The sequence below is a fragment of the Charadrius vociferus genome, unplaced genomic scaffold (genome assembly GCF_000708025.1).
Source record: "Charadrius vociferus isolate BGI_N301 unplaced genomic scaffold, ASM70802v2 scaffold832, whole genome shotgun sequence".
Taxonomy (NCBI): domain Eukaryota; kingdom Metazoa; phylum Chordata; class Aves; order Charadriiformes; family Charadriidae; genus Charadrius; species Charadrius vociferus.
This window is the reverse complement of record NW_009647232.1, coordinates 28,004-48,581: the sequence shown is the minus strand read 5'-3', so window position 1 is coordinate 48,581 and position 20,578 is coordinate 28,004. Positions and strand designations below refer to the sequence as shown.

The window sequence follows — 20,578 nt, the reverse complement described above, 5'->3', positions numbered from 1 at the left end:
GGGGGAGGTGAAAAAGCTTTCTGTGCAAAATAGTATTTCTGTAGTGATGAATTGTTATTCACAGTCTTCTGTTACTTAAGAATGTGATTCCACCTAATAATATACTCTGTTATAGGGAAGATATTTAAGTTTGGAAACTAGTAACCAAATAACCTCATATATCCAGTGCTTCAATTTTGATTTATAGCTATTTTTAACAAGTATGTTTGCAGTTGTTATCTGACATGCAGATCAGATTTCTCTCTATATAACTTAGTACAGGATCCAAGCCCTAGACTATGGCATTTTATGTTGTCTATATCTCCAAATAAATACTGGTTGTGGATTTGCATAGAGTGGGGGCGTTGGTTTGGGGTGGAGCTTTTATGTTTTTATTTGGGGGCGGGGGTCTTGTTTGGGTGGTTTTTAATTTACTGCTTGCAGAAAAAAATCTTTTAAGAAGACAGATGATTCTATAGTATTTCCAAGACACACAAATGTATTGACCACAATGAAAACGTAACTTATAGGACAAATGCATATTTAAGTGAAACAAGTGTCAAAGCACTGATTCTTAGGCTTCCTGATCTGAAATTTAATGAAAAGGTCTTTGAGTAATGTTCCACCTTTTAAGGCCATTAGTACTGTTTGAGCATCTTGATCAAAGACCCCTAAACCTGATAATAGATGGCAGTATAAAGATTTAGCAACCTTTCAAGAATGCATGTGTCGCAGATGGAAATATTTGACACTGTTATGTTTTAGCAGCAATTCAAAATTTATTAATGATTTGAGGCAGATCAAGAGGTTGAATTTTAGCAGCACTTAATCGTTAACCAATTTAAGGATTTACAAGATGATTTAACAAAATAATTGAACAACAACTTAATTACAGATTCGAAGATGACAAGATTCACACTAACTTACTATAAGATATCCCAAATCGATACATATGCATATGAACACAAACATACAAACACATACCACTCGAGGAGTCGCACGCACATGAGTTTAACTGCTAGGACCAAAGATACCTTTACAGCGGGCAACTCCAGTGAGCCAACAGGTGCCCCTTTTGACTCCTTACACAAATACAGATGAATGGACAGAAAATATTTGGATCCACTAAAGTATAAGAACACACACTCATAAGAGCTAATGTTTATATTAGAGACACATGGATAGAAAAGGTGGATGAAAGAGAGGCTAGCCTATAGTTAAAATTTCTCCCTTCTCGAGTTTAGAGTAAATACAATGCATCAGCATTCCTCAGCTGTTGATAACTGAGACTCAAGAGGGGTTGTCTTGCCCTGGCCCTTTAACCCTCGAGATGTCTGCCTGAGCGGCGTCCCAACTCAGGGGAGATGCTGGTCACAGCCCGCTGCAATCCAGAAGAGCTCAAAGGGTCTCACTAGAATCACTACTTATAGGGTCCGAGATAGTTGACTTTCGTCAGGTACTTTTCCACTCTGGCCCAACTTGGACAATGGGATATTCTGGTACTTTCCACCAGTTGTGCAAGCCCAGAACTTGCTAGATCTTGAAGTTCTGGTATCACCCCCATCTTTGGGCTGCAATCCATATATTGTTAGAAATGATCGATTACTGTTATTGTTTCCAAGTGATAGGAGTCACGGGAGCCAGGTGCACTAAGGGGTTGCCATAATGTTCTGGTCCATCACCCTTCACTTTCTTTCTTTTATATTGGACCATTGTGTGTCCCAAGTGTTAATGGGTTGACATAAGGTTCTGGTCCATTGTATTGTTATGTGGCCCAGGTGGGGGGGGGAATCGCACCAAGTGGCCTAAAAGGAGGGGGGGATTGGGAGGGTTGTTGCACCACCACAGCATGCCAGACTCTCCCCCCACCACCACTATTAAGATTAAATTTCTCTGTACAGAGTCTGAGGTAAGATACTGTTGATCAGTGGGTACATCTTTCCTGTTGCAAAGTAGATGATCTCAGCTAAGCAGGAGCACAGAGATACTGCCACTGGGAGTCACAAGTGGCTTAGTATCATAGTAGCCAATGCCTCTCAGATTGCCATGGTTCAAGTCTTTCTGTGTGTTTCTCAAATCCGATTCTACATTATTTTTGGTTCCTGTGCTGAATTCACATGAGGCACAGGCAACATAGCTATTAGAGAATTTTGGATTCTGCAAAATATAATGTTATGGGGTTTTATGACTTAAGCATAGATAAGTTCCAGTAAATATGTATCTTTCCAGCTAAAGTCTTCTTTAGGTCTTTGGGTTTATTGATGTCAAATTAACTCAGTTATTAAAGCTGTAATTTATACAGAAATCCAGATTTTTTTGTTTGATTTGTTTTTTACATCTACCTCTTGATAACAAAAAACTTAATTCAACTCCCTTTGAAGCCATTGGATATTTTTACCTGTTATCCGTTCATGATAAGTTTCTGTCCTTCCAGCTGAAATGACTATTATACCATTCTTATTTCTGTGAATAATGTTGAAATTAAAGCAGCAAGCCTGTGGTGAATACCTGATTTAAAAACAAAACCAAAAAAAAAAACCCAAACCAAAAAACTAATATGAGTTACTGTTTTGTCTCTCAATATATACAGTGAAGACTGGCAAATGTCTGGGTCAGGGTCGGTATCAGGAACTGGTTCTGATTCTGAATCAGAGGAAGATAGAGAGAAAAGCAGTTGTGAAGATAGTGAATCTGACTATGAGCCAAAAAACAAGGTCAAAAGCCAGAAACCTCCAAGCAGGTAAGAAGTTCTTTGGTTCTATTTCTAATTCGTGATCAAGTATTGTACTGCTATATGGGCAAATGAAAACATTAATATTTCTTGCCAACCGTATCCTGGGCTGCATCAAAAGAACTGTGGCCAGCAGGTCAAGGGAGGTGATCCTGCCCCTCTACTCCACTCTCGTGAGACCCCACCTGGAGTACTGCATCCAGCTCTGGAGTCCTCAACATAAGAAAGGCATGGACCTGTTGGAGTGTGTCCAGAGGAGAGCCATGCGGATGATCCGAGGGCTGGAGCACCTCTCCTATGAGGAGAGGCTGAGAGAGCTGGGGCTGTTCAGCCTGGAGAAGAGAAGGCTCCGGGGAGATCTTATTGCGGCCTTCCAGTACCTAAAGGGGGCCTACAGGAGAGCTGGGGAAGGACTTTCTACTAGGGCATGTAGTGATAGGACGAGGGGGAATGGATATAAACTGGAAGAGGGCAGATTTAGATTAAACATTAGGAAGAAGTTTTTTACTTTGAGGGTTGTAAGGCACTGGAACAGGTTGCCCAGAGAGGTTGTTGAGGCCCCATCCCTGGAGGTGTTCAAGGCCAGGCTGGACATGGCCTTGGGCAACCTGGTCTCGTGGGAGGTGTCCCTGCCCATTGCAGGGAGGTTGGAACTTGATGATCTTTAAGGTCCTTTCCAACCTAAACCATTCTATGATTCTTATAGAACTATAGAATAGAATATATATAGAATAGAAGATTTTTTTTAAGCTACAAAACATGTTACCATACCAGTGGTTTGTGTTGAATACCTCTTTCCTGTCTGCTCCAACTGAAAGTGGTGTAACTGAGCAGTCATGAAATATATATATTCAGAAACAAATACAGAAGGCTTGTAGTTGTCTGTGTTGAAACCCCACTGTTGTGTTGTATCTTATTGTCTTCAAGAATTGAGCCAAAAAGCAGCAAAAAGATTGCAGGACAGAAAAAGAGGCAGCTTGATTCATCGGATGATGATGACTATGACAAGAGAGGATCTCGTCGCCAGGCAACAGTCAACATTAGTTACAAAGAAGCTGAAGAAACCAAGACAGATTCTGATGATTTGCTAGAAGTTTGTGGAGAAGATGTCCCACAAACTGAAGAAGATGAATTTGAAACTATAGAGAAGTTTATGGATAGTCGAATTGGCCGAAAAGGAGGTATTTTTTTATCAGTGTTCTTAAGATGCTGTGGTGCAATTTAAACAGCAATTGTTCTCAGCTGTAGGTAACCCATGGTGTTTGTAAAGGATAAGTTTAAAAATACCAGAAAGTAATCTTATTTTGGTTTTCATGCTCATAAGGATGTTTCTTTTGTAAGCTGTATATAGTAAAACATAGAACTTAAGTAACTAATTAATGCAGAAAGAAAAAATGAAGTGGATTATAGTTCCATATTGCATAAATGCATACCATACTGTTACATTACTATTTGTACAGTTTATTGATACCTGATAGGTATAAACTGTATACGGGGGGTAGAGAAAAATTGGACTGGATAGGACAGCTAACCAGTAGCCTGAATGTTGAAGTACGATGTTGGGAAGGCTGTGATTTCAGTTATTCCTGTACAGATAGTCCCAATATAATGCAATGAATGGTGGAATCTAAAATTTCAGTGGTGTGTTTGCATGTGCACTTCTAAAAGTAATTTTATGAACGATGGTAGGGGTGTTAGCCTGCAAATTAGGGTTCTGATTATAGAAAACTTAGGCCTACTCACACTTCAGAACTGACTTTTCCCATATCTGATCCCTAGAGTTTCTGACCTGTCTCAGAGCTTGCACTCTCTTTCCTCTCAACTTTCTTTTCCCATACTGTCCTAAATTCCAGTGTTTTACTCTAGCCCCTTACTCCAATGCACAGTGTCACTGCTGTGTCAAAAGCCTTTTGGACTACACTTCTTATATTCTTCATGCCCAGATGTTGTTACTGCTTGTGCTGTCTTTTGCTTAATGCCACACTCTTGCTATATCTGTCCCCTGAATCTGGTTGGGTCCACTTCCTTATTTGGCTCTCCTTACAGAAATGAGCCTGTTTCCTGCTACTAGTGTGCTTCAGCTGTAATACTGATTGTATTTAATTAAAAATTACCCCACATAAGATTCCAAAGATGGGGGGGAAACAAATAGTAGTAAATCAAGTTTAGGAAGAAATAGTTCAAGAGTAGCCCATCCCAACGAGCAAGAAGTCAGGCAAAAATGCCAGTAGGTCTGTATGGATAACCAAGGAGCTTCTGGCAAAACTCAAAACCAAAAAGGAGGTATACAGAATGTGGAAACAGGGACTGGTAACCTGGGAGGAATACAGAGACACTCTCCAAGCATGCAGAGATGCAGTTAGGAAAGCCAAAGCACACTTGGAATTGATTCTGGCGAGGGTTGTCAAAGGCAACAAGAAGGGCCTCTGTAAGTATATAGGTGACAAAAGGAAGACTAAGGAAAATGTGGGTATGCTGCTGAATGGGGAAGGGTTCTGGTAACACAGGATGTGGAGAAGGCTGAGGTACTGAATGTCTTCTTAGCCTCAGTCTTTACTAGCAAGACCGGCCTTCAGGACTCCCTGACGGGTAAAGTCTGGAACAAGGAAGATGTACCTTTGGTGGAAGAGTATCAAGTCAGGGAATACTTAGCAAACTGGTCCATGGGCCCTGATGGGATGCACCAAGTGCTGAGGGAGCTGGCTGATGTCATCGAATAGTTTGGGTTGGAAGGGACCTTTAAAGCCCATCAAGACCAACATCCCCTGCAATGAGCAGGGACATCTTCAACTAGATCAGGTTGCTCAGAGCCCGTCCAACCTGACCTGGAATGCTTCCAGGGATGGGGCATCTACCACCTCTCTGGGCAACCTGTGCCACTGTTTCACCACCCTCACTGTAAAAAAAAATTTCTTCCTTATATCTAGTCCAAATCTACCTTCCTTTTAGTTTAAAACCATTACAGTGCTGTAGTGACAGCTAACCCTCCTCATGAAATTGATCATACTGCTTTTGTTAGGTACTGTGAGAAAAGTTGCTTTTCCTTAAGTATATGATACGTTATTTAGCTACAGGAATACAGTAGCACAAACGCCTGTCAGTTAGATGGTTTCTCTGAATGTCTGACTTTTTAGAAATTGAGAGTTCATTCAATAGTCTCTCATCTATTATACAATTGTCCAGCTGAGCCAACAAAACAACCCCAACAATTATTCTCTATGAAATCAAAAGTAGCCAAATACTCCTGTAAGGCCAACTGAGGAAAACAAATTAAGTTGTTCTGACAGATGATTACATCTTCTACTGACATTTGCTAATCAAATATTCCTTTCTCTTTCTTCCTTTCCTACTAGAAATTCATTCCTTTAAAAATAGCATGAAAAAAGGAAGAATGGACCAAAATCATATCTGTAATTTAAACTAATTTCTAAATCAAAACAGATGGCAAAAGAGACTGTGGAACAGCTGACTCATCAGCTGAGCTGTATTTAAAAGAGGAAAGCCAGAGCAGGGATCATCAGATTATCTCTCAAGAAAGCCTGCATCTGTCTGGAAGAATATTTGCAATATGATAAAACCTGCCTTCCAAAAAAAAAAAAAACCCACAAAAGACCAAGGCATTTGTTTTCCTGATGGAGATCATCCATTGCAATCTGTCCATTTACCTTATATCTCTTTAATCCAAAGAAAGAAATTCCAAAATTAAGAAATGAGTGAAATGAAAAATAAGGCCCTGATGTCCCTCCAAAGCCTACAGCCATAGAAGCTGCCTGATTCAAGAACTCAGTCAGAAGAACGTCTCATCAATTCCACGGAGAGTTTTGCCAGCCTCAGGATTTCAGTGATGACCCAATCGTTAATACATTTGGTAATTACATTTGTGTTTAATACCTGATTTTACTATAGGTATAAATGATTTCCAGACCATACTTTGTTGTAAAACACACTTAAATTATAGCAAGCTTGAATTAGTCTTGCAGACTTGTTTTGGATGATTCAGTATAAATTGTGGCTTTTTTATGGCAACTCTTTTCTTTACAGTAAATCTTTAACTGGCATTTTCAGTTATGCTTTATATTTCATGTGGGTTTTTTTTTGTTTGGTGGTTTGTGGGTTTTTTTTGTATACACATGGAAACATGCAGAACTATGTAACAGACTAGATGGGCTTGAGGCTTGGCGATCCTTTGGTTTCCGTGTTTGTTCCTGTCATGAAAGATGTAAGGTAGGGTTTTTTTCCTAGCACAACTGAGTATGAACACTAGTAGACAGTGAAAAATTAACCTGTGTTTGGGTAATACCCTGGTTGTCTCTTTATTGTTTGAATACTTTGGGAACATTATGTAAGAGCCCCACACCAGCAAGTCTCCAGTGATCTACCTGGTTGCAAGGTAAGTTTTTCATCTTTCATGAAAAGGAGAAATCATGGTTCACCAATCTGATAAACTTCTACAATGAAATGACTGGCCTGGTAGATGAAGGGACAGCAGTGGATATTGTTTCTCTAGACTTCAGGAAGGCCTTTGACACTGTTTCCCATAAGATCCTCATAAAGAAGATGTTAATGTACAAGTTGGATGAGCAGTGAGGTGGATGGAAAGCTGTCTGAATGGCTGGGCCCAGAGGGTGGGGATCAGTGGCACGAAGTCTAGTTGGAGGCCCATAACTAGCGGTGTACCCCAGGGGTTGATAATGGGTCTAATCCTGTTCAACGTCTTCATTAATGATCTGGATGATAGAGAAGAGTGCACCTTTAGCAAGTCTGCAGATGATGCAAAACAGGGAGGAGTGACTGATACACCAGAGGGTGGTGCTGCCATCCAGAGGGACCTTGACAGGCTGGGGAAATGGGCTGACCTCATGAAGTTCAACAAGGGGAAGTGCCAAGTCCCGCACCTGGGGAGAACAACCCTGTGCAGTACATACTGGGGGGCTGCCCAGCTGGAAAGGAGCTTTGCAGAAGAGTCCCTGCAGGTCCTGGTGGACACCAAGTTGAACATGAGCCAGCAATGCGCCCTTGGGGCAAAGAAGGCTAACAGTATCCTGGGCTGCCTTAGGCAAAGTATTGCCGGCAATGTTAAGGGACGTGTTCATTCCCCTCTACTCAGCACTGGTGAAGCCACATCTGGAGTGTCCAGTATTGGGCTCCCCAGTACAAGAGACTGATGGCACTACTGGAGAGTGGGCTACAAAGATGATGAAGGGACTGGAGCATCTCTCCTACGAGGAAAAGCTGAGAGAGTTGGGACAGAGAAGAGAACGCTCAGGGGGGAATCTCATTAATGTATATAAATACAAGAAGACAGGGTGCAAAGAGGACAGAGCCAGGCTCTTTTCAGTGGTGTCTTGTGACAGGACGAGAGGCAATGGGCACAAACTGAAACACAGGAGGTTCCCTCTGAGCATCAGGAAAGACTTTTTTTAACCGTGAGGGTGACTGGGCACTGGTACAGGTTTTCCAGAGAGGTGGTGGAGTTTCCCTCCTTGGAGCTATTCAGAAGCCATCTGGACATGGTCTTGGGCCACTGGGTCTAGATGACCTTGTTTGAGCATGAGGGTTGGACCAGATGACCTCCAGAGATCCTGTCCAACCTCAACTATTCTTTGGTTCTGTGAATTAGATTTATAGCATCCATAGTAATAATTGAATAGCAGGCCGATTAAGCACAATGTCAAATATCTGTTATATTCTCAGAGATGAGCAGGATATAGCAAAGATGACAGCAAACAGTGTTAGCGGAGCATTCTCTAGGCATCACTAGAAAAACTAGGAATGCTAAGAAAATTCTCGAGATGTGATACTATAGGTTAGATGCAGAGTTTTTTTGGTTGCTTTTTTGAATCTTGTTGGTATACTTGTGCATGTGTTAATGTAGCTGCATCATAAGTCTTCAAATAAGAGGAGTGACATAGGAGTTGTATATATAATTAGTTAAGTTACATGCTCATATAAGAGCATCACAAATTGCTTTCTGCAGTATGTTTTTTACTGGTTAATTTATGGCACGCTTAATCAAGCCTTATGGTGTGGTTTCTTTATCAGCCACTGGTGCTGCAACCACCATCTATGCAGTTGAGGCAGATGGTGACCCAAATACCGGGTTTGAAATGTCAAAGGAGCTAGGAGAAGTACAGTATCTTATTAAATGGAAAGGCTGGTCACACATCCATAATACTTGGGAAACTGAGGAAACACTGAAGCAACAAAATGTTAAAGGAATGAAGAAACTGGACAACTATAAGAAAAAGGATCAGGAAACAAAACGCTGGTAAGTATTTTTATAACTACTTCTATGTTGCATATTTTTTGTAATAATATAGATGTTTTATTGCCTCTTTTTTAAGGCATAGTTTCAAGTGCCTATACAACCGGAAGACAAAAGTTTTAAAGTTGAAGCTTCCCTAACACCTTATGATCCTGTAAGATTCTAAGCATACCAACTTTACTTGAGCAAGTGAGAATACTCACACATCTTGTAAAATCAGGCCTTTAAGGAAGCAGCTTCTGCACCTAGATTTTAATGTGTCTGTTACAAATGAAATTTTAGCAAGATGGGTGGTGGCTTTTCTGTTTTTCTTTTAAATCTTACCTTTTACTAATTTTGTCATTGATTATATTTTGATCAGAGTTCTTCAGGAATTGCCACAGAGATTAAAAAAAAAAAATCAGAAATAGCTAAAGCACTCAAAACATTACAGCATTCAGTTTTCTTGGCTCAAACTTCTGTTAAAGCCTCAGAACCAAGAATTGAAAAAAATCCTTATGTTTTAGTGCTATGTTTTGGTATTCCATTTTATTAGTATGTTTAATATAATCTATGAATAATGGTGGGATTTTTAGCATCTCCTACTCATAAGATAGATTCCTCTAGTGAGCCATCAGTGCTGTTCCATGAAAATACCATGTGAACTACACTACTCAGTGTTGAGAACAGATATTGTAAATGATTTGCGTGACTAGTACAAACTGTAGCTGATAGTAATGTCTCTTGATAAGCTTTCTCAGTCATCAGTGATGAGGTACCTAGGCCAGATCCAACACTTTTATAGCAGGAATTTCAGAGTTGTAGCTTCTTCTAAGAAGCTCATTAAGCAGCATTCCTATGGTGTTTACGTTCAGAGCTTTAAAATTGCCAGATTTTCTTAGTTTTAGAACTACACAATGTAATAAGTGCTGCAACTAAATTCCCATTTCAGGCTGAAAAATGCTTCTCCAGAAGATGTGGAATATTATAACTGCCAGCAGGAACTTACAGATGATCTACATAAACAGTATCAAATAGTGGAAAGAATAATTGGTACGTGACAAACTTCCAGATGGAAAACAGTGTTGAGAATATTACAAGTTTATTGCTTGCATGTTGAATTTATAGTTTAGAAATTTGGGTTATTAATATCCCTAACAACTTAAAGCAAAAAAAAAATCTCTGATGAAGAGAAAAGTTGTCATACTGTCTTTGTTGTGAAACTAGTTCATTTTATCTTATCACCTAAAATGAGTGCTTTCTTAAAATACAGAAGGAAAATATTGATCTAGTATCTCTGATGCATTTCTGCAGCTCATTCAAATCAGAAATCAGCAGCTGGTTATCCAGATTACTATTGCAAATGGCAGGGTCTGCCTTACTCGGAATGTAGCTGGGAAGATGGTGCTCTCATTGCCAAAAAATTTCAGGCATGTATTGATGAGTATTTTAGCAGAAATCAATCCAAGACCACTCCATTTAAGGACTGCAAGGTGAGTGTGTAATTTCAATGGATTTATACAGTTTGATAATTAAAAAAAGTTGACATATTTTACACATCCAAAACCAAGATGCATATTACATAATATTTTGTGAATGTTGTCCAGAACAGTAATAATGATAGCTATATTTATATATGTAGCAAGTATCACGATTAAGAATAGTCTTTTGTAGATATTTGTTCCCTACTACTTTTATTGCTATTCAAAGATGATATTGTTTAGTACTTTAATTTGTTTTAAAAGTAACCTTTGTGAATGAGTTTACGTCACTTCTGTTGTGGAATTTAGGTCAGCAGTCAAACTAATTTTAGCTTGTAAATGGGCTGATATTGTTATATGGCCTAGTTGTCTGTGATGAATAAAGACTAGACTTGGTGACCAAATAGATTCCTACTGCTACTTTGTTTCTATAAGAAGACATTTTGGTAACTTCACTTAGTAGTAGGACTGATGCTGAATTTGCTTTTGACAGATTCTAAAACAGAGGCCGAGGTTTGTTGCACTAAAGAAGCAACCATCTTATATTGGAGGACATGAGAGTTTAGAGTTAAGAGATTATCAGTTAAATGGACTGAATTGGCTTGCTCACTCGTGGTGCAAGTAAGTATAGTCTTAAAGTAGTCTTACTGGTTTTAATTTGAAAGCATTTATAATTTTTTTTTTTTTTTTTTTTTTAGAGGGAATAGTTGTATTCTTGCAGATGAAATGGGTCTGGGTAAAACAATACAAACAATTTCTTTTCTGAACTACCTGTTTCACGAACATCAACTGTATGGACCTTTCTTGCTAGTCGTGCCACTTTCTACCTTGACATCTTGGCAAAGAGAGATTCAAACTTGGGCTCCTCAGATGAATGCTGTGGTTTACTTAGGAGATATAACTAGTAGAAATATGGTGAGTATTTCTTTGTATCATTGAAAAAGATTAGTGGTAAACAAGACTTACTTTATTTTCCTGTCTTATGCTAATCTCCAATATTTTGATTAGGAATGAGCAAATACTTATTTGAAACATTGTATGTGTTTAAAATGAAAATTAAAAGCATAAATGTTGATCCAATATAAATGTATGTGAAAGATTTCATTTCTGCTTAATAAAAAGGATTAAAAATTCAAACTTGCATTTGAAAATAAATTGTCTTTTGTCATGTGATTATTTAGGTGCATAAAATTGTCTTTTGTCATGTGATTATTTAGGTGCATAAAATAAATATTTAAGCCAGACAGACATAATCTTAATTTGTTTTCTGAAAAGAGGAATGTAACCTTATCCAAGAGGAATGTACCTTATCCATTAAAATGTAAAAAAAACCCACCAAAACGCACAAAAAAACCCCAAAGCACACGCACAAAAAAATCCACAAAGACAACAAAACAAAAGCACCCCACCACCATTGTTTAATAAATTAAAAAAAACCCAAAACAAACACATTCACGTGTTATGTTCCTTTTTCATGATCAGATTCTTGTATGTCACTTAACATCTATATTGCTGTAGTACCTGAAGTCATCCTGATTAATAAGACAATTTTCCTCTAGCTCATCATTCACTTGATTCTTATTGTAGATAAGAACTCATGAATGGATGCATCCACAGACCAAGCGATTAAAATTTAATATACTTCTAACAACTTATGAAATTTTGCTGAAGGATAAGGTAATCACACTTACTTCTTCACTGAGATAAAATAATTTGTAGAATGTAAAACTCCTTTAGAGTTGGCAGTTATTTGGTTCTGGGCCATTAAATGGATGGGGAGTATGACAGCTTTACTCTTGGAAGTATGACAGTGAAGTTTTCTTTAAGCACTTCTAGATTTTACGTATGTGTGGTGAGACTTTCTGCACCCTCCCTCCCCCCCCATCCCCCATCGAGTGGGTAAAAATTCTTTTTCTTCAGTTTACTTGAGCTTCGCATTACTGTAGTAGTTTCTTCACATCTCAAAATCTCTACTTTCCTGTTAGACCATCATCCAGGAACTGAAAAAAATAAACCAACCCCTAGCCCCAAACACCTGTGATTCACAACTCTGAAATCACGTTTTATCTTTGTATTTGTGTGTGCAGTATTATGTATATGTATATTACTACTCTCTTCATGATGGTAGCACATAAAGTTATTGTTAATCCTACCGGCATATGAAAATTTTAATTAAAAAAGTTCAGCTTGTTGGCTATTTCATTTGTTTGTACATGCTGGAAAGAAGAGAGTCGATAGTGGATTTTAATTTTTTTTGTCAACTGAAAATTTGTAGATCAGCTTTTTGCCTTCCTCCTCCCCCCCAAGTATAAACTTGGTTTATACTTTCCTTTTAAACTTGGGATGCCTGCATAGCCTTTTATTGAATCTAGCAAACATAAAAACCATTAATACTAAAAACATATAGGTGTCCATTTGTTATTAAAATAAAAGGAGTGATGGTGTATATATAAACTCATGTAAAATGTCAGAAATTGCATTATATATTAACTTGTATAATGTTTCTCCCCCCCCCCCCCAATTTCTTTAAGTCATTCCTTGGTGGTCTGAATTGGGTATTTATAGGAGTTGATGAAGCTCATCGTTTAAAAAATGATGATTCCCTTCTGTATAAGACTTTAATAGACTTTAAGTCTAATCATCGTCTTCTTATTACTGGAACCCCTCTGCAAAACTCCCTCAAGGAGCTTTGGTCTTTGCTGCACTTCATCATGCCAGAAAAGTAAGGAATGTGATTTTTTTGTTGTTGTTGTGGTCAAGTTTCTTACAGCGGAATATTGTAGTGATTGGAGAATCAATAAAGATAAAGAATTGCATTGTGAAATAGTTTAAATATTTATATAAAATAGATGCATATATTTTTCATGCTGCTCTTGATAAATTATTTTGGTAGTAGTTGTCACTTTTTCTCTTTTAGCAGTCCACAAAAAAGATGGATTGATGTATGGCTCAGAACCCTGAAAAGATGCTTCATCTTAATCTAAAAGGAAAATCACATGGATTTACTCTAGGGAATTAAAATGGGGCTGAGGATGTCTTCTTTTCTGTGTTAGTACCATGAATGAAAATAAGACCACAGTGCCCAATAAACAGTAGTTCAGTCAGGCAGCCAATTTGCCCTTATGGTTTGCATAGAACAGGTTTACTGTATTGACATTATTCTATACTGACCTCTGTTTATATCTGGGATAAATAAGACCAGGTGTTCCTTTCATATATCTTGTTAAATACAAAGCACTGTAGCTCAAATTGGTTTCGGAGCTATGCATTGCATTGACTTCTTCAGAACCTTACAAGCAAAGCCACTAAGATTGTTGTCTGGCACCTATTCTTCATTTGATCACAAAGTCCATTCTCTTAGTCTGTTAGCACATACCAGAGGATAATCACGTTTCAGCTAGTCCATACAAGCTGCAAAAGGTATGCAGAGTGGTCTGTTCTCTTGCACTTCCTCCAGCTATACAACTACTTTAATTCTGCAAAAGTTCGGAAATTTCCATTCTCCTATTTGCAGACAAAATATTTGGAATTTCTTGTGAGATGCAAATTCAGAAACGTATTTAATAAAAAAGAGGGGAGTGGAGAAGAAGAATATGTGTTTGTGCACATGTGATATATTTATGGTCTTTGTGTGTCTGTGTTCACAGTATGTCACTATTTTACCTTTATTCATTCTTATGTTGAAGGTTTTCTTCCTGGGAAGATTTTGAAGAGGAGCATGGCAAAGGGAGAGAGTTTGGTTATGCAAGTCTTCACAAAGAACTTGAACCATTTCTACTCAGAAGAGTTAAAAAAGATGTAGAAAAGTCTTTACCTGCAAAGGTTGAACAAATTTTGAGGATGGAAATGAGTGCATTGCAGAAGCAATATTACAAGTAAGTAATGACACTTTTTAATTCCTGCTATTTTAATTTTATATATATATATATGAAAATTACTCAAGTGTAATAATTTTCATAATGTAATTTGAACTGATGTTTTGAGAGCTTACATCCTTCATATTTCTACAAATGATTAGAAATTACTTCCATTGCACGTTCTATATCATAGGTGGATTTTAACCAGGAATTATAAAGCCCTCAGTAAAGGTTCAAAAGGCAGTACCTCAGGCTTTTTGAACATCATGATGGAACTCAAGAAGTGTTGTAACCATTGCTACCTCATTAAACCACCAGATGATAATGAATTCTATAATAAACAGGAGGCCTTACAGGTAATACCTTTTTTTTTTAAAGTGTTTTTACATCTCAAATATGTACGCGGTAATTTTATAGCGTTCTGGCAATTTATTAGTTCTTATTAAAGTGTATTAAGAAAGAAAAAGTTCTCTATTAAATGTGCATCCTGGGTTTTACAGGTAAGTGAATTGATTTTGTTTGTTTGTTTCTTAACTAGAACTGAATAATAGATAGATCAATACTAAATAAAATATCCGTGGCTTGAATTATGATCAAAATAAAAAGAAAATCGTCTGAAATAGTCTGTGTATTTTTAGACTAAATAAACTTAAGACCTATTTTAAATCCAGATTAAAATGAAGCAGTTAAAATACAGGTAAATTGAATATAAATGCAAAGGCATGTGACTGACAGTGGTCCACCAACAATCCATGTGATAGCAGAAGGTAATCTGCAGAATCTCTTTAAGCATTTTTGTAATCAAACACTGTTCTTTGCATGCCTTCAAACAACCAAAGTGAAAGGAAATAAAAGTAATAAACATCCAAAGCTTAGCCTGGTTGTTTTGTTGTTATAAATGAAAGCAATTATAGCATCACTACCAAAGATAGTCTGTGATTGTGTTGTGGGTTTATAGTTTGGGGGTTTTTTGTAAAGGTAAACTAATCTTTGTACTAAAACTATTGAGAACCACAGCAACAAATAAAAGGACTGTTATAATTGATGCAGTTTATAACAACATAAATGTTTATAAAGATCGGGGGGTGGTGTGGTGTGGTGTCGTGTCTGTAAGCTTTGAAGTTCATAATTTAAATACTTTCCCAAAACTACTAGATTGAAATCACAAGCTGTCACTGCACAAGCTATTTTATATTATAAAGTGCTTATTAAAGCTAAAGGATGTTTCATTTGCAACTTGGCACACTCTAAATACTTAAATTTATAATGAAACTCATCAGAACTGTTCAGCCATTATTGCTAATTGCATACTTGTAACAATGATTTCCTTGGCTCATCTGAATAAGCCTTGTTAGCTCTAATTATGAATGATATGTCCTTCTCATTTCTGGCATAATGAATAAAAGCACTTAAATCCAAATTTTTTATTCCCCAAAATTCTATCCTGAGCCTCTTCAGCAAAAGAGGCCTAATGTTTTCAACATTAAATTCGGCATGCACCTGAATTTCTGTTCTAATTGTTCCCACTGGAGCTGAGAAGGTTTAACATTGTAACCTAACTAAAGCCTGTTGACCTCTACAAACAAGATTCCTCTCACTTTTATCTTGCCTAAGAAACTTGACTGATTAGGCATTATTACTTGACTGATTAGGCATTATTTAAAAATACTTTGAGGCTCAACTAGCAATGCTTATTTCTGTTCAAAAGACAAAGTGAGGAGCAAGTAGTACTAAGGTAGTCTCATCGTTGTTGTTTATTTGGTAAAAAAGAACTTGAGTATACACTGTAACTGCTCTAACTCATAGCACAGTATATTTACTTAATATTTTAATGACATGTTAAGATGCTGTTTTATGAGCCAGAGCTGAGAAATGCATTTATTTGAAAAACATGCTAGTCAGTACTCCTGTTGATTTCAGTTAGAGTGCTTAATGCTTCTATAATTAGTTTTTACAAGATCAGGACAGGCTAAATACTTATTAAACTTTCATAATCAGTTAATGAATGTCTAACCATCTGCAGTGTATGTTATTGTTGAGGTGAACTTATTTTATAATACACGTTTTCTTGTCTTGTAGCATTTAATACGTAGCAGTGGGAAACTAATCCTTCTTGACAAGCTACTGATTCGTCTACGAGAACGTGGCAACAGAGTGCTGATTTTCTCTCAGATGGTGAGGATGCTAGACATCCTAGCAGAGTATTTGAAGTATCGTCAGTTTCCCTTTCAGGTAAGAATTTTGTTGGTAGTAACCAAGAAGCCTTGATCTTTACCACTTTATCTTAAGAAAAGTGTCCTTTTAATAGAAAGATTTATGAAAGTTTAATTTTATGTACAGGAAAAGACTGGCAATTACTATATGCTAAATAGTATTTTGAAATTAAACTGATGAATTAGAAAGATGAAGTGTTACATTACTCTTATTTCTCCTCCCAATTGTTTTGGCAATTGAGGATTCAAGTTGCTCCAATTAGAATATAGTAAGAGTTCCTTTTTAACTGTATTGTTCATCTCTTTAGAGGCTTGATGGATCAATAAAAGGGGAATTGAGGAAACAAGCACTGGATCATTTTAATGCAGAAGGATCAGAGGTATGGTATTAGTGGGTGGTTGTGTTCTTATTCTACTCAGTTTCAATTTTTTTTCCCCCAAGAAATATAACAAAAATTACACAAAAACTGAAGACAGAATAAAGTGAGGGATGTATTATATGAAAAAAAACCAAACCAAAACAAAACAAAAATCCCCAAACAAACAAACAAAAAAATCAAAATGGTGTTTAACTACTATAACTACATAGTTATATTTTTAGATTTTTGTCAGTGCTCTTTATCAAAGTAATTTTAAGTACTGTATAAAAACTGAAGAATTTAATTTATTTTGTTGTGTAGGACTTATTCCTGCAATTTTTACAGGAGCACTGAACTTTGACACAAGCTTTTGACATCGAAAACCTACTTAGGTAATGGGCAGAACCGAGTTGTGTATATCCTTGCATGAAGAAAAACTATCTTTAATAGGTTTAAATCTGGCTTCTGTTACCTTCATTTTTTGCCCTGGGAGAAACTGAAGAACTGATTTCTAGCCATTGTTTGTGTACCACTTAAGATTCCTAGTTTATTTAGGTTTCCTACTATGGAAGTCTTTCCATACCTTTGACAATCTTGGGTCTTTTGTCCTACACTGGTAGTTTTTTTTCAGTAATAGAAGCATAGCATTTTTCAGTTGCAGCTGAGCTTATGTTTCTGCTGTGGTTGAGGAGAAAGGACTTAATTTCAAACATAAACTTCAGCTATTTGCTAAATACAGAAGTTATTTTTGTTTTCATTTTCTAGTATAGACATCATTGCCTTTTTCTGGAATCCTTGTAGTTGTACTGTACAGTTTTTAAGATGAAGGGGTATCCAAACTTCACATGGTATTCAAGAATGGAGGCAAATTATGGAGTTGTGCAGCAATAAAATTGTTTCCTGTTTTATTCTCTATTTCTTTTCTAATAATCAATAAACCTTCATACTTTTTTTTTTTTTTTGCTATTACTGAGCTAAGGTATTAATGGAAATATCTATGATAACTACAAGGACTTGTTCCTGAGCAGTAATGACTTGCTATTACCTTTCACTGTATTTAAACACAAATTTATTTCCTATTTCACTTTATCTTTAATTTCATATGCTTTTTTTATTGCCTGTCTCATATGATCCTTCTGTAGTCCTTTGTATTTGTCCCCGAATAACTCCATATCATCTGCAAACTTTGTCACATCATTGCTCATCTCATTTTCATATTATTTATGAATATGTTGAAAAGCATTGACCCCGGCAAAAAAAACACTTGAAATTTATCTCAGTTTGCTTTTTATTTATAGTAGGTCTGCTGGGCTGGAGTTAATTGTCTTCATAGCAGCTCGTACGGTGCTGTATTTTAGATTTGTGACAAAAACAATGCTAATAACACACCAGTGTATTAACTGTTACTGAACAGTGCTTGCATAGTGTCAAGGCCTTCTTTCTCTCACTCTGCCCCCCAGTGAATAGATTGGGGGTGTGCAAGAGATTGGGAGGGGACATAACCAGGCAGATGACCCAAACTACCCAAAGAGATATTCCATACCGTATAATGTCATGCTCAGTGATAAAAAGGGAGAGGAGGGAGTTTAGGAAGGTTAGCCATCTTTTGTTTGGGAACTGGCTGGGCATCGGTCCTACACATGGGAAGTGGCGAATGATTTCCTTTGCATCACTTGTTTTGTTTTCTTTATCTCTTCTTCCACTTCTCCTTTGCTTATTAAACGATTTTTATCTCGACCCTCAAATTTCGTTGCTTTTAGTCTTCTCTTCCTCTTCCCCTGTCCCACTGAGGTGTGGGGGAGAAGTGATTGAGTGGCTGTGTGGTGCTTACTGCCTACTGGGGTTAACCCACAACATAATGATCTAGAGAGCTTTAAACTAGAATCGATTTGGGAAGGGGATACCAACAGGATTGCAGTAGGTAAGCCAAGGGTTGGCATGGCATCGCCTGAGGGTGGCAATGCTAGTGGGAGCATTGACACTGCTCCTAGAAGCATGGAGGGCTTGGGAGTGTATCTGAAATGCTCGTACACCAATGCACATAGTATGAGAAACAAACAGGATGAACTGGAAGCATTGGTCAGTTCCCAGAGCTACAATATCATTGGTATTAGTGAGACTTGGTGGAATGAGTCCCATGATGGGAGTGCTGGGATGGAGGGCTACAGGCTGTTCAGGAGGGATGGGCAGGGCAGGTGAGGTGGAGGTCTCACACTGTATGTAAGGGAGAGGTTTGACTGTACAGCCCTTACAGTTAGTGTGTGATGTGGTTGAGAGCCTCTGGGTGAGGATTAGGGGGGCAGAAAACAAAGGAGATGTTGTAGTGGGTGTCTACTACAGATCGCCCAGCCAGGATGTAAGCACTGATGAGTTATTCTACAGGCAATTAGGAGAAATCTCTGGATCAGTAGCTCTTGTCCTCATGGGAGATTTCAACTTCCCAGAGATCAACTGGGAATATCATACTGCTGTGACGAACAGGTCTTGGAAATTCTTGAACTTTGTAGGAGATAACTTCTTGTCACAAGTACTGAGTGAGCCAACTAGGAAAGATAGACTTGCTATTTGTGAATAGAGAAGGGCTCATGGGGGTGTGTTGGTAGGTGTCTGTCTTGGCCACAGTGATCATGAAATGGTTGAGTTCAAAATGTTCAGTGTAATGAGAAAAAGTCCGCAGAGTTGCTACCCTGGACTTCAGGAGAGCAAACTCTAAGCTACTCAGGGAGCTACTTAGCAGAGTACCCTGGGAATCTGCTTTTGAGGGCTTAGGAGTCCACGAGTGCTGGTCAGTCTTTAATAACCACCTTTTAGAAGCACAGGAGCAGGCAATTCCACTGTGTCAAAAGTCAAGCAAAAGACCAGCTTGGCTGAACAGGGAACTCCTCGTGGAGCTCAGGAGGAAAAAAAAATTGCATGATCTCTGGAAGTGAGGACAGGCTTCGCGGAAGATTATAGACCCATGGTTTGTATATGCGGGGAGAAGACACGAAAAGCCAAAGCTCAATTAGACTTGAAACTGGCCAGTGTTGTGTCAGATAATAAGAATGGCTTTTTAAAGTATCTTAATAGCAAAAGAAGGTCTAAAGAAAACTGGAAAGATAGTTGTTGAACATGGTCAACTGACTAATAGGGATGAAGAAAAACTGGATGTATTCAGTGCATTTTTTGCCTCAGTCTTTAATAATACTTGGGCTGCCCGGTCCCCTGAGTCAGAGGGCCACGAGTGTGTGAACAATGACTTTCCATTTGTGGACACTGAAATTGTAAGGGACCAGCTGTATCAGCTGAATGTTCACAAGTACATGGGGCCTGATGGGATTCATCCCAGAGTACTGAAGGAGCTAGCAGATGTTATGGCAGGACCCCTCGATCATCTACCAAAGGTCCTGGGACTCTAGGGAGGTCCCTGCTGGCTGGAAGCTAGCCAATGTTATTCGAATTTACAAGAAGGGTGTGAGGGAAGACCCAGTAAAGGACCAACCTGTTAGTCTAACTTCAGTACCTGGAAAAACTATGGAGAAGATCATACTGGGTGCTGTTGAAGGGCATTTAAAGAACAATGCAATAAACATGGGTTCAAAAGGGAAAGTCCCGTTTAACTAATTTCATAGAATCATAGAATGGTTAAGAGCTCGAAGGGACCTTAAAGATCATCTAGTTCCAATCCCCTGCCATGGGCAGGGACACTTTCCACTAGACCAGCTGCTCAAAGCC

At 38.0% G+C, this 20,578-nt stretch overlaps 1 protein-coding gene across 1 annotated transcript in view; it reads left to right on the top strand.

Annotated features, from left to right (window-relative positions):
* LOC104281797 (chromodomain-helicase-DNA-binding protein 1-like) overlaps positions 1 to 20,578 on the top strand; it is a 73,918-nt gene that overhangs the window by 25,661 nt on the left and 27,679 nt on the right. The window contains exons 5-17 of the mRNA XM_009879845.1: positions 2,570 to 2,719; positions 3,638 to 3,891; positions 8,753 to 8,978; positions 9,907 to 10,007; positions 10,269 to 10,447; positions 10,929 to 11,056; positions 11,134 to 11,350; positions 12,023 to 12,112; positions 12,967 to 13,157; positions 14,122 to 14,310; positions 14,486 to 14,648; positions 16,372 to 16,524; positions 16,814 to 16,885. Of these exons, the coding sequence (XP_009878147.1) occupies positions 2,570 to 2,719; positions 3,638 to 3,891; positions 8,753 to 8,978; positions 9,907 to 10,007; positions 10,269 to 10,447; positions 10,929 to 11,056; positions 11,134 to 11,350; positions 12,023 to 12,112; positions 12,967 to 13,157; positions 14,122 to 14,310; positions 14,486 to 14,648; positions 16,372 to 16,524; positions 16,814 to 16,885 (2,113 nt within the window). The remainder of the gene's footprint in view (positions 1 to 2,569; positions 2,720 to 3,637; positions 3,892 to 8,752; positions 8,979 to 9,906; positions 10,008 to 10,268; positions 10,448 to 10,928; positions 11,057 to 11,133; positions 11,351 to 12,022; positions 12,113 to 12,966; positions 13,158 to 14,121; positions 14,311 to 14,485; positions 14,649 to 16,371; positions 16,525 to 16,813; positions 16,886 to 20,578) is intronic.